The sequence below is a fragment of the Panthera pardus genome, unplaced genomic scaffold, assembly GCF_024362965.1.
Source record: "Panthera pardus isolate Hobbes unplaced genomic scaffold, ASM2436296v1 HiC_scaffold_19, whole genome shotgun sequence".
In the NCBI taxonomy this organism is placed as follows: Eukaryota; Metazoa; Chordata; class Mammalia; order Carnivora; family Felidae; genus Panthera; species Panthera pardus.
The window spans coordinates 18,954,171-18,966,797 of NW_026526754.1; the positions used below are offsets into that span (position 1 = coordinate 18,954,171).

Consider the following 12,627-nt stretch of genomic DNA (forward strand, 5'->3'; position numbering starts at 1 on the left):
TGTAGGCAAAATACACCTTTTAATGACCGCTGTACTACAACCATTTCTGCATGTCCAGTGTTCTGCAAAAACCACGAAACAGAAAAAGAAAAAAACACCTAAACTAGAGACATTACAAAGACCAAAGCAGATGTTTACAAACACAGTCATATGTTCTGTCTACCTATCATGTGGGGGGACAGGAAGTCCAGAGTTCCAAGTACAACCTATCTTAAGCAAATGCAAACTACGTAATTACAGAGCAGCTAAGTGGTTACTCATGTTACAAAATGGTTTTTCAGAGCATTTCTCTACATAGCGTGGTCACTTGGCACTTAAAATATAACTCATTTACAAATGTTTAATTTATATACAACTTTGGGAAATATGCATTGGGGTAAAATGAGGGAAAAGGAGGACAGGGGAAGGGAGAAAGTAACATCCCTATTCCGTGTCTGTCTGGAGTTGTACAGTTCCCAAATATTAGACGAAGGTAAGGCTGGAGGAAGCTTGAAGGGTGGCAATGATAATCACAGCAACATTTAAAAAAAAAAATTATTCTTAACCTGCTTCCCAAGATGGACTTTATAGACCTGTGGCTAAAACTTTTCCCGACGTGGAGACTAGCACGAGGCTATAAGTATATGAAACCCTGGCACACGCAGCATGTCGTGGATATGGTATATCCATGGATGTAAGGTTAGGACACCTTGGACACAAGGATATTCATTTGGACATAGGCTGGAGTTATCTATTAAAGCAATGTTCCAGATCTTTGTTGCAAGAGAAAATGAAGCAACAAATCGATATCTGCCTGGTTCAAAAGATCAGGAAATAATGTGGTCTAAACAAGCCCTTACACTAAGCTTAAGGCATTGGGGTGGGGAGGAGAGAGCCCCTGCCAGTTGGCTCAGGGCTGACATGGGCATCACTGAGGGACGGCCCTTCAGAGTCCCCGCCATCCACATGGCTTCCAGCGGGGAGTAGAGAGACGAGGCAGGCAGAGGCAACAATGGCATTACCCGTTTGCGTTTTGTAAGTGGCCAGGCAGCAGAAGCAGGTGACACATACATATGGGAGCTTTGAGAATAACTCAGAACCCATAGAGTGAGGTTCAATTTCCCCTGGTTCTACTACCAAAAAAAGGACAGGGGAAGGGAGGGTGGGAGGAAAGAGTACGGCAGAAAAGAAGGATGGGACGGGGCGGGAGAGAGACAGGGAGAGGATGAATGAACTTCAAACAGTGGTCATTCCCAGGGAATTCTATTGTGGCAACTCAGAGGAGTCTGTGAGTGGAGACAGGAATAACAACTCTGCTCACTGTGAGGGAGGGCAAGAGAGTTTTCGGGAACACTTTGGTCTCCAACGTTTTGGACCTGTTTTCCTGCTTGGCCTCTGTGAGAACGAGCTTTTGGGTGTTCACGGCAGGTCTTGGCTCCCTGGCTTTGAATTTGGCTTTGTAGTTTTGCGTCCCCTGTTTCTGCAAAAGCTGCACGGTGGCCAGACAGCACACGTTGCCGGGATTGGGAGGGCACACCAGGTGTTTCTCAGGCAGGAGGGACCAGTGCAGGCAGCCCCTCTCGTGATCCGCCAGCAGGGGTGCGGGGGCCGCCCGGGGAGGGAAAGGCAATGTGTCATTGACCTCAGGGTGCTTGGCCAGCTCAACAGGTCTCTTTTCACCTTTCCCGTCAACCCTTTTCAGTCCACATGCACAAGCCACACACTCATCCTTTTCCACACTCAGCACCTTCTCTTCTGGCTGCAAGAAAAAGTTCTTACTCTTCTTACCCAGAACATCCAAGCCGTATGGGGGTGAAGCCTTCAGGGGAGGTAGGACTAAAAGGGCCCTGGAAGTCAAGGAGTCTGAGATGGAGGGACCTTGGCCCGGGCCCTTGCCCCTAATAGCCTCAGGGGTGGCCCAGTCTTCCTTGCACCAAATAAACTCCTTTATTTGCAGACTTTTTTTCTCTCCCTGACTGGAAGTGGGAAAGCAGACCTTGCTAATCTCCCTGGAGGCAGTGGTGGGGCCTTGGCGGGTCCCCTGAGTCTGGGAGGGGCTGCCTCGAGCCTTCTCCGGACCCACGGACCCCAGCTTCCCCACCTCCGACTGAGGCCCGGCCTCAGAACTCCCTTGGGAGAGACTGACACAGAGTAAGCAGCTGCTGGCACTTTCTCTCACCCTCGCCTTTTTAAGCTTCTTCCTGGACCAGATGCAGGCGGTTGGAGATGTTCTTCCCCAGCCTTGTACCTGCAAATACAGCAGCATGTTACTCCCGGCCGAGCTGCTCAAATCTAGCTGCCCCAGCTCTGGACACATCCCTATTTGGGCCGTCCTATTTGACCTGATACTTTTCTTAAAACTGACTCACCACCTTTTAAAAATTGTCACTCTATTTTAGCCTCATACTAAGTGACAGTATTGGTAATAGCATTTGTAGGAGTATTTGTTAATCTGAAACCCTAGCAATGGGGTTTAATACTCAAATACTAGGCAAAAATACCATACGTGGGCATCTCGATGTGCTGGCTATATACTTTTTCAGATGCACATTAAAATAAAGCCAGAGCTCTTCAAATCAGAACTGTTTGTATTTATGGGGCACCTGGGTGGCTCAGTCAGTTAAGCATCCCATTCTTGGTTTTGGCTCAGGTCACCATCCCAGAGTAATCTGGAACTTTAATCTTTCTACGGATGTTTACGGATGTTCTGTCTCATCTACTAAACAGGTGTGCCTGATGAGTCAGCAAATGTCCTCCACCTCCTTGACCCTAAGTCACCAGAGCTGCTGCGTAAACTCCAGATCCCTGAGCTTCACCCCAACACACTAAGCCCATACTCAAAAGATGGACTTGGGCAGGGGGTTTTAAAAAAGCACCCACGTGAGCCTTGGGCTGAGGCTGGTACAAAGCATTTGTATCTCCAGGGTGTTCAGGTGGCCTGACAGGGGATCCAAGTCCAGAGATGGGGGTCAATGACACCTGGCTCTTTTGATCCTCACAGGTAGGCTGTCACAAGTAGGCTAAGTGTTGGCACAAAGGTCCAGATTTCTGCCAGGATCAAGAGCCAAGCTGCAATTGCAAGGTGACTGTGCCTCCCTCCGGAGTCCCCACAGAGCTCCCAAGTGGTGTGGGTGCCCCCAGGGCTCCAATAGGGAGAGACCAACATAGTGACAGGAAAGGCCCCTTGTGTTGGGCCGGTTTGGGCCAGAAGTGAACAGTCCCGAGGCCCCCCATGCTGTGAGATCCCTTGGTTCTACACACAGGAACCGCTCATAAATCGCTGCCAGCAGAGTGCTCTCCGTCCTCATTCATGTGCTGGCAGCCAGGCCCCCGGCACCGGCACAGGAAGTACCAAAGGGCCACAAGCCAGTGCAGGACAGGTCTGTGTCACACCTGCTGAGATAAGGCCGCCCAAGGAGCCGGGCAGGGCTGGGTGGCCGGAGAGAGTGAAGGGCAGCAGGTGGTTAAGCGGAAGGAGACGGTGTGGCACGATCATCCTCGACAGACCGTGAGCGGCAAACATACTCTGAGCACGGGGCACGTGCGGCATTTCTTTCAAGAAAATTCTTGAATTCTGAACAGCCTTTGGATATGTACACATTGCAAAGTTGTTACTTTCCAGGGGTGAACAGAACCTTCTAAACTTGGAAAGTCAGATCCTCAGGTAGAACTGTCTGTAACACTGACTGATCTGGCGGGAGCAAGGCAGGGGTGGGTGGTGCCGCAGAGAGAGCACAAGACAAGGGTCCTGCAGACACGGCTCCATCAACCGCCAAGTGGGCTGGGGGAGTTGCTCTGCCGTGTCTTGGCCTCCATTTCCATAGTCATAATTAGATCAGGGTCTCTCAACCTCAGCACTTCTGACATTTAGGGCGTGTTATGGATTGCATGATTGTGTTTCCCCAAATTCCTATGTTGAAGCCCATGTCCCCAAAGGGATGGAATTTGGAGGTGGGGCCTTTGGGAAGTAACTAGGGCTGATGAAGTCAAGACGGTGGGGCCCTCATAATCGGATTAGTGCCCTTATGAGACGAAGAGGCGATAAGGGGTCCCTCTCTGCTTGCACCACCAAGGAGGGCCATGTGAGCACAAAACCGGGAAGAGGCTCCCTGCCCAGAACCCAGCCATGCTGGCACCCGGATCCTGGATGCCCACCGTCCATAACTGTGACAAAGAAATGTCTGTTGCGTGAGCTCCCCTGTGTGTGGTATTCTGTGATGGCACTCCTGAACGAACACAGAGCCGGGCCATTCCCTGTGGCAGGGGCTGTCCGGGGCACTACAGGATATGGAGCAGCACGCCTGGCCTCAGCCCAGTAGATGCCAGTAGCGCCCCCTTCCCCTCATCCGTATTTGTGGGACATTGCCAAGCATCACCTAGGAATCACTGAACTTGATGCTAATAAAGTTCCGTTTACCTATGGAAGGTCAGATATCTTTGGACATCCTAATCTTTTCCAATGTGACATCCTTACAGTTCTAAATTTAGGATTCTAGTATTGATTCTAAGAATAGTTTAAGAATAAACCCACGGAGTTCTGAGTGGAACCACTAGGACAGAAATCTCACGTCTCTTGGGGAGCTTAGCCCAGCAGTTAAGGGCTTGGGGTCTGGAGCCCAGAAGAGCTGGATTCAAGCCCTGCCTTGGCCACCGGCACACTCTTTCACATTTTGGGTGCCTCACTGTCCTTGTCCCAATAGCTGCCTCATAGGGCAGGTTGAATGAACTGATGTGTGTAAAGCCCTGAGTCCTGTGCTGGCCACTACTAACTGGCCACAAACACCGAATAAAAGGTACCGCTCTTATCATTATTTATATTGTACCTCTATTCCTAAACTTCCTGTCTTGATCATTTATCGATTTTTGGGGTAATAACTGTTTTTGAAAAAAGCGAAAGGCCTGCACCAAACACAGGCGTGTGAGACACCTCAGTGAAGAAGATACTCACGGCTTCTTCCCATCCAGTTCCGATGACAAAGTCACGGGCTTTTTCATCTTGTTCAAGCGTAATGTCGCTGATGTTGAGAAGACAACAAACGTGATTCTTCTCACTTCTTTCATCTGGGCAAGTATAGGTTAATTCCGTCTCATCGTTTTCACTATTTTCTAACTCAGCCTCATTTTCCTGACAGAGATCCATCACCGTGATAGTTGCTGAAGGTTTTTAACATCTTCTTCCTGCAGCATGAAATGAGGGCTGAACTTAGTTTTTAATACTGGTTTCTGAAAAATCAACTCGACAACTCGGGCGAAATAACGTCAAGACACATTCATGAAGAGACCGAGAAGAAATATTACAAAAGCATCCATTGCCAGCTATCGATATTATAAAACATATGGCCAATTCGAAAGACTAATGGGTTTAATGAAAGACCAAAGTTGGGATCGAGGAAAAGCAGACAGGGAGATGTTAGCTCAGTCTCTATCCCGGATCATGGCATAGAGCACAGCAAGGAATATAGGGTCAAGCACCCCTACCCTCCACTTCAAAACAGTCCAGATGCTACTGTGCTAACACCATGGGAAATGTGTTGAGCACGCGTGCAGCCCAGCCTCTTCTTTCCCTACGGGAACTCTGGACACCAGGCAGAGGCTAGGCAGCATGTGGTCTAGACTAAGTCAGTCTGCTCACTCATCTACCCTAATCTACCCTGGATGATTGGTGTTCTTACGAAAAGGGTGATCTGGACACAGACACGCAGAGAGGGAGGCCATGTGAGGAGGCCCAGGTTGAAGACTGCAAGCCACGGAGGGGGTCCCGGAGCAGATCCTTCCCTCACGGCCCTCGGAAGGAACCAACTCCGTCGATACCTTGATTTTGGACTTCCGGCTTCCGGGACTGTGAGGCAGTGCATTTCTGTCATTCAAGCCGCTCGGTCTGTGGTGATGCCATGTCATGGCAGCCCCCGTGCACACTAGTACCCCGCGTGGTGGTGACGGCGGTGGCGGCAGTGATGCTGAGGGTGATGCTGTCTATCCTTAACTGATGTTTTCTCAGGTTGAAAAACGGAACTTGGCATTGATAACCCAGTCAAAGAGTTAGGAAAGTCATCGTCCTGATCAGGAGCACAGATCTGGTTGCCAAACAGCCAGGGTTCCAATCTTATTGCTAGCTGCACGACCTTGGGCCAATTACCTTTCTGGGTCTGTTTGCTCATCTAGAAGACGGGTGTGCTTATACTACCTTCCTACAGACAGATGCTCCTCCTGGGGACCCCGCAAGCGGCAGAGATGAAACTCAGAGCCTGGGGACCTCCAATGGTCCAGCTGAATGCTGAGGGACAGCCAGCGCCTTCTTGAGCTTTCCTTGCTTATAATGACACAGAGGCCACTGGGATGACACACGTTGCTTTCTCTCACCCTGACGCGATCCCCGCCAGAAGCCCACTTGTAACATTTTCTGTTGAGGTAACTTCGTATAACAATATCTGTTTAATTACCATTTTGGCTTTTTCATATAGTCTTAAAGTGGCATTTTGATGCTAATAAAGTTCCATTTACCTACGGAAGGTCAGATATCTTTGGACATCCTGATCTTTTCCAGTGAGACATCAGAGGAAATGAATGAAATCTAAAGGGGGAGGAAAAAAAAGGGAAAAAGAAGTGACTGAAAACCAGGAGTGCTATTCTCATTAGAAACAGAAGCATGATTAAGGGCCAGACTGTGCAAACCAGCCCGGTCCTTTCATCTTGTAAAATTCCACTTCAGGCACGGCTCAGGCCAAAGAAGCTCCGGACTCGGTCCTGTTCTCTTCTGAATTACAAATACATTTATGCCTCACAACCCAAAGGACTTAACAAGTATGCAGTTCGGAAGGAAAAAAGCAGATTCCAAAGCAAAGCCACGTATTTAAACGGTAACTGTACACGTGAGGTTAATAGAGAAAAGAGATATTGTTCAGGAGACATTAAGTATCGTTAGAATGTTCAAATCAATAAGAAAAAAAAGTTCTGTGCTTGAAGTATCTCTGCTGGCGAGGTGCTCACTACTTAGAAAGTCTGTTCAATGACAAAGAGCTCTAATTTACTGGTTCTCAAAGTTGGCAGCACCTTGGAATCATCAGGCCCACATCCTGCCCACAGAGATCCTGATTCTAATTGGACTGGGCCAAGTCTGGCCATCACTATCGTAAAAACCACCCTGGGCGACGTACAACGCAGCAGGGCTCTGAGGAAGATCTTCCTTATATGGAACCAGCACTGGTTTCCCTGCCCCCTCAATATCCTCTACTTGGCGTCCTCATTTTGTGCTCCAGAGCACGGCTCTGTGAGGGAAAGCCTTCCCAGCCATGGGTGGGCTTCACGAGGTCTAGGACACCTCTGAAGATGCTCAAGCACTCTTCCAGGAAGGGGCCCGCATCAGTGTCACAAAGCCGTCTGTGGCTACAAAAGGCTGAAGAGTCATCGATCCGAAGGCTGCCCGATGCCTCAGCTTTCCAACAGCCCTGTGAAAAGGCTGCACGTGCTCTTCTCTCTCTCAGGTTAACCATCTCCAGCTCTTCTGACTATTTGTTGGAGGTCATGAGGAACTGTGAAATCTGAGAGGAGGACAAGATTATCTCCACGTATGTCTATATCGAGACAAAGGAACAGCGGGGGCCAAAGAGGCGGTATCGGGGAAGGCCCTGTTCTGGAGTCAGTGGAAGTCGGACCCAGTGAGGGTACCAGAAGTGCCAGTCACATCATATTCCAAAGCGCCAAAAGAAACCCAGGTGACGGTAATATTAAATAATAAAAATAAGCTGTTACCTAGCTCTTTTTACGCGCCAGGCGTTGTTGTAAGCACTTTACATGTTTGTTATAAATACCGCATTTTGTGAGTACGTGACCCCTTTCATGGAGGATCACGGGAACAATATTGGCTCCTTGTGACCAAAAGTGAAGAATCATCTTGAAGTCAGTAACCACAGTATCCTTAGTCAAATGGTCAGATTACTGCATACCAGATTGCGATGCTCCTCTGAGATACGGATGTTCAAGCTGGGTCAGGATGCCCCACTACTAAAACAGAATGTTGGTGGTCTTTTCTAATTAGAAAAAAAAAAAAAGTCAGTGAAGAGAACAGTCTTAGTGTTAAATTTTTCTCCAATAATCGTGCCTTCAAGTTGTATTGCCCATTCCTGTCTTCCAGCTCATGTAAGAGATAACAAATAGAAATGTACAAGAAGCTGGGTGCCTGGGTGGCTCAGTTGGTTAAGCGTCCAACTTCGGCTCACGTCATGATCTCATGGTTTGTGAGTTCGAGCCCTGCATTGGGCTCTGTGATGACAGCTCAGAGCCTGGAGCTTGCTTCGGATTCTGTGTCTCCCTCTCTCTCTGCCCCTCCTCCTCTCACACTCTGTCTCTCTCTCTCTCTCTCAAAAATAAATACACATTAAAAATTTTTTTTAAAAGAAAAGAAACGTACAAGAAGCAATTAAAGATCAGCTAAAAGAGTGGCTATGTGATTTCTTACAAATTGTATGCACTCTTACTTTGATGTTGAAATGTAAAGATTTGCATGGCTGTAATAGTCATTTTCTGAGAGTAAAATTATGGCTAGTTTACAGATGTGAGGTAAATCAATAGGTCATGCTATTCCACTTTCCTCACTTCCATGGAGCTTTACATTCCTATAACGGAGAGCTCATTACTTTAAAAGCATCTTTTTTCATTCCACTGGTAGCTCTAAAGATTAGAATGTTCTCAAAACAAGACATCTGCAAGCCTGAAAATTATGCCTCTCAGTTCCTGGTGTTGCTCCCAAAAGCAACATCTGATAATCCTGAAAATAACTGAAGACAGCTATTATTTCTTCAGATGGGAATCTCAAATTCCCTCATCTTAAGAACGCTCCATTGCCTGTCAATGTCTTTAAAATATAGTACTGGGAAATGAGGAAATATAGTACCTTTCAAATGAGTATTTGAAAAATATTTCAAATGTGGTCTGGTGAGAAATGTCTAGTTTGAAATCTGACTCTCTCTGCTCTAAAATCCACACCTACTAATTGAACAAAGATTGCTGCATTTTTTTTAAGCTATATCACAATCTTGATTAACACTGAGCTTGGGGTCAACTATAACTTCTACATTTTTTCCCCCACATGAATTGTCAATAATCCCTGTCTTCTTCACTCCACATACATGCCGTTAATTTTCTTTTTGAATTGTTTTCTTTTTTTTTTCTTCTTCTTCTTCTTCTTCTTTTTTTTTTTTTTTTTTTTTTTTGCTAGATATAGACCTCTAAATGGATCTGATCCTTCTAAAATTTTCTCCATGTTGGACCACCAATCCAACCTGCTTAGATAACAGTGAATCTGACTGTGACACCCCACAGTTTGGCCATTCCTTTCCACTTTAACACTCTATTAATTTGAGGGGCATATGTCCTCTTTATTTAAGTCACTGATAAAATGCTGGTGAGGAGAAGGTGAAGGACAATGCCATGTGGATATGCCTTGTACTTGGACGTTTATTAAGTACCAACCAGCTGTAAATTCACCTCGCTATTATCTGGCCTACATGTATAAATCTCATCTACAGCATTCTTGATCTATCAATTTAGGCAATCTTTTTTCTTTTAGGTTATTTATTTATTTTTGAGAGAGAGGGAGAGCCCGTGCATGAGCGTGACGAGGGGTGGCAGATGAGAGGCAGAGGGAGTGGGGGGGAGAGAATCCCAAACAGGCTCCATGCTGAGCCTGGAGCCCAATGCAGGGTTCGATTTCATGTCTGTGAGATCATGACCTGAGCCAAAAACAAGACTTGGACACTTCATCGACTGAGCCACCCAGGTGCACCCATTTCTTAAAAAAAGGAATTTTATCAGGCGTTAGAGGAATTTACATTTACATTGATGTCTATTTATTTTTAAAATATTTAGGGGTGTCTGGGTGGCTCGGTTGGTTAAGTGCCTGACTTCGGCTCAGGTCATGATCTGGCAGTCCATGAGTGTGAGTCCCAAGTCAGGCTCTGTGCCAACAGCTCAGAGCCTGGAACCTGCTTTGGATTCTGTGTCTCCCTCTCTCTCTTCCTCTCCCCTGCTCACCCTCTGTCTCTCTCAAAAACAAACATTAATTTTTAAAAAATTTATTGTCTATGTTAGGGATGATTGTCAGTTCCAAACAGTTCCAATACAACTGGAAGGTTGTGTTGAGAAGGATGATAAGACTTGGACACTGGAGGAAAGGGGTGTGTGGTTGATTAACGATGTCAGCCAGGGAATAAAGAGAGGTAGCATGTGCGCCACCTATTTGCCATGGCTTATATAAAAAGATTCCAAATCCTTACTCTAGATTCCTACACCTGGCTGACACATTCCCAGGCAATTAACGGTGAGGGGAATGTTGATGGGCCAGGAGAGGAGGTGAAAAGCCCTGGCCGGGGGTTTAAGTCAAAAGCAAGCTATAATCCCTCAAAACTCCTTGCCACCACCTTGGCTCTACACCATGCCCTACGCCCACCTCCATCTTCCTGGAAGTTTCAGGTTTAAAGGAATTTTCAATCTATGTCAGAATTTCAGCCAGGAGAGAAAGATGGTTTCCTGGCAGCCTCAGCTGGAATTCTGAATGGATGTTCTGTGGATCCTTAACAGTGTATCGAAAGAAGAAATCAATGAATAGAAACACTGTGAGGCGTGGTAGAAGTGAAGTTTCTTAATACAGAGCTAAGCTTCAGGCATATGAAGTGGTTCAATACGTCTTGAAGATTGGCTTGGGCATGCTGATCACTGGTAATAAAGTTTCTAAAGGAAAATGATTTGAAGACTTCAATCTAATTTACAGTTTTAGAACACAACTTGGCGGGGAGTTGAATCTTTGCCTCAAAGCGAAGCACATGCACCGCTCGCACAATTTGTTCACGTTTTCAAGAGTATAAATCTTATCTCTCCATGTTAATTATCTGTGCCTTATACTTATTATGCGTCCACAGAGCACAGCAGCTTTGATGATGCATAGAATGATTCCTAGGGGAATCATCCCTCCAGATCAGACCTTTTTTACTGCAGTCCCAGTCTCCCAGCTTTCCGCTCTTTCCACCCATTCACTCATTCAGTGCCTATTAGATGCCTAACTCCGGGGATAAAAGAGTAAAGCAACGCCTGTCTTCTGGGTATCACCCAGTTTACAAGTCTACACGAAAGCACAAGTCATCAAATACACCCAATCCACCCGTTGCTCCTAAAGCCTAGGCGTTTCACAGGGGACTCTTCTCTTTACTAGAATAGCCCCTCCCCTTCCCCCAGTCTCCTTCCCTTCTTCCAAGATCCTTCTTTGTTCCTTAGGTAGCTCCTTCTCTTCCTCCAGCATCCAGCAGCTCCTACCGTGTCACAAAAGATGCCTACTCTTCTTTCAAGAGTTGTCCTCTCCAGCAAAACGTCCCCCCTTGCCCACGAGCCCCTCCCCTTCCTCCCTTTGCCTCTCCCCCACAGGGCTCCGCCCTCTCTGCGGCTCCTCCCACCGCCCCACCCACATACTCACCGCCCCCCTAGGCCCCTCCCACTCTTATTCCAGCCCCTCCCCCGGCCCACACTACCTCCCCCTTTTGCCTCCCGGCCTCGGTGCGCAGCTTCCTTTCGAACTGGGCAGGGCCTCTCGCTCCGCCGCCCGTGCAGTGGTCCGGGGCCTTGGCCGGGAGGCGGGGAAGCGGCCGCGGCCGCTCACACCCTTCTGTGGGGCCCACAGGATGGAAGGCTCCGGGACAACCAAGTACCCCCGCAGCGGGCGAGGGCGACAGTTGCCCCGGGTTACGGACGCGCTGGGGGCGGAGCGGGGCGGTGGGCGGGGCCCGCGGGGTCTGTGGCGGAAGTGACGCCAAGCCCGCTGGCGTAACAAAGCTGAGCGCGGGAGGCGCTGCTGGCTGACGGCCCTGGGCACGTGCTCCCGGCAGGCTCTGCGCGGCTGCGCACCTTCCACGGGAGAGAGGATCCCTGGCCCGAGGTGGGCGCCCGAGGCGGCGTTTGAGGTAAGGTGTGAGCCCGAGCGCGAGTCAGGGAAGTAGACGCAGCGGCTTCATGCCCGCCGGACGCTGGAGTTAGTAACGAGGACCGGCCTCCACTCACAGGCGCGCACTGCTGGCCTGGGCGGGATGGTGCTGGGGGGAGGCGGGGGCTGCCCTGCGCGTTGTCGGATGCTCAGCGGCATCCGTGGCCGCCACTCTTTAGGTTCCCGGCTTTGCTAGCTGTCCCCAGACCGCCCCTTCTCCAGGAGAACGACTGCGAGAGGGTGATGCGGGCCAAGTTTCTAGTGGAATCTCCTCATCCTTAACTTTCTGGCCCCCAGTTGCTCAACGGGTAGGTGCTAGTTTGAATCCACCGGCGGCACGAGGGTAGCACCCGTTGGACTTGTCGCGGTACAGCGCTGTGAGGCGGGCATGGGCATCTTGTAAACGAACGAAGGGAAATGGCCGTGCTCACATCCCGAAGTCAGATGAGGAACTGGAACAGTGGAAGGCTAGCCACCCCCTCCTCCTCTCCCTTTGGTCCTGTTACTTTTGGGCACCTCAAGGCGCAGCCAAGGCTGGGAACCTGTGCCTGGACTCAGCTCAAGTCTGATTCCAAAGCTTGTCTGCTTTCTAGTTTTTTCAAGTGTGAATGTTTGTCTTGTATAAATGCATTAGAATGTCTTTCACAGCACTGTGATTAAGAGGCATTTGGAGAGATGGCTTT

The 12,627-nt window shown here is 48.6% G+C and overlaps 1 protein-coding gene and 1 long non-coding RNA gene across 12 annotated transcripts in view; one reads left to right on the top strand and one right to left on the bottom strand.

Moving 5' to 3' along the window:
* Positions 1-12,627, bottom strand: part of CUNH16orf46 (chromosome unknown C16orf46 homolog) — a 26,494-nt gene continuing 13,867 nt past the window's right edge. Inside the window, exons 1-5 of one of the 9 annotated variants that reach the window (XM_019413091.2) lie at positions 11,496-11,610; positions 7,923-8,006; positions 6,481-6,550; positions 4,928-5,157; positions 1-2,227 (exon numbers count right to left, since the gene is read on the bottom strand). In XM_019413091.2, coding sequence (XP_019268636.1) covers positions 1,256-2,227; positions 4,928-5,119 — 1,164 coding nt within the window. In that variant the 5' untranslated portion in view covers positions 5,120-5,157; positions 6,481-6,550; positions 7,923-8,006; positions 11,496-11,610 and the 3' untranslated portion in view covers positions 1-1,255. The other 8 variants (XM_019413092.2, XM_019413096.2, XM_019413093.2 and 5 more) reach the window with 8 other exon arrangements.
* LOC128778191 (uncharacterized) overlaps positions 11,768-12,627 on the top strand; it is an 80,376-nt gene continuing 79,516 nt past the window's right edge. Inside the window, exon 1 of one of the 3 annotated variants that reach the window (XR_008423588.1) lies at positions 11,768-11,924. This is a non-coding gene — a long non-coding RNA (uncharacterized LOC128778191). The remainder of the gene's footprint in view (positions 11,925-12,627) is intronic. The other 2 variants (XR_008423590.1, XR_008423589.1) reach the window with 2 other exon arrangements.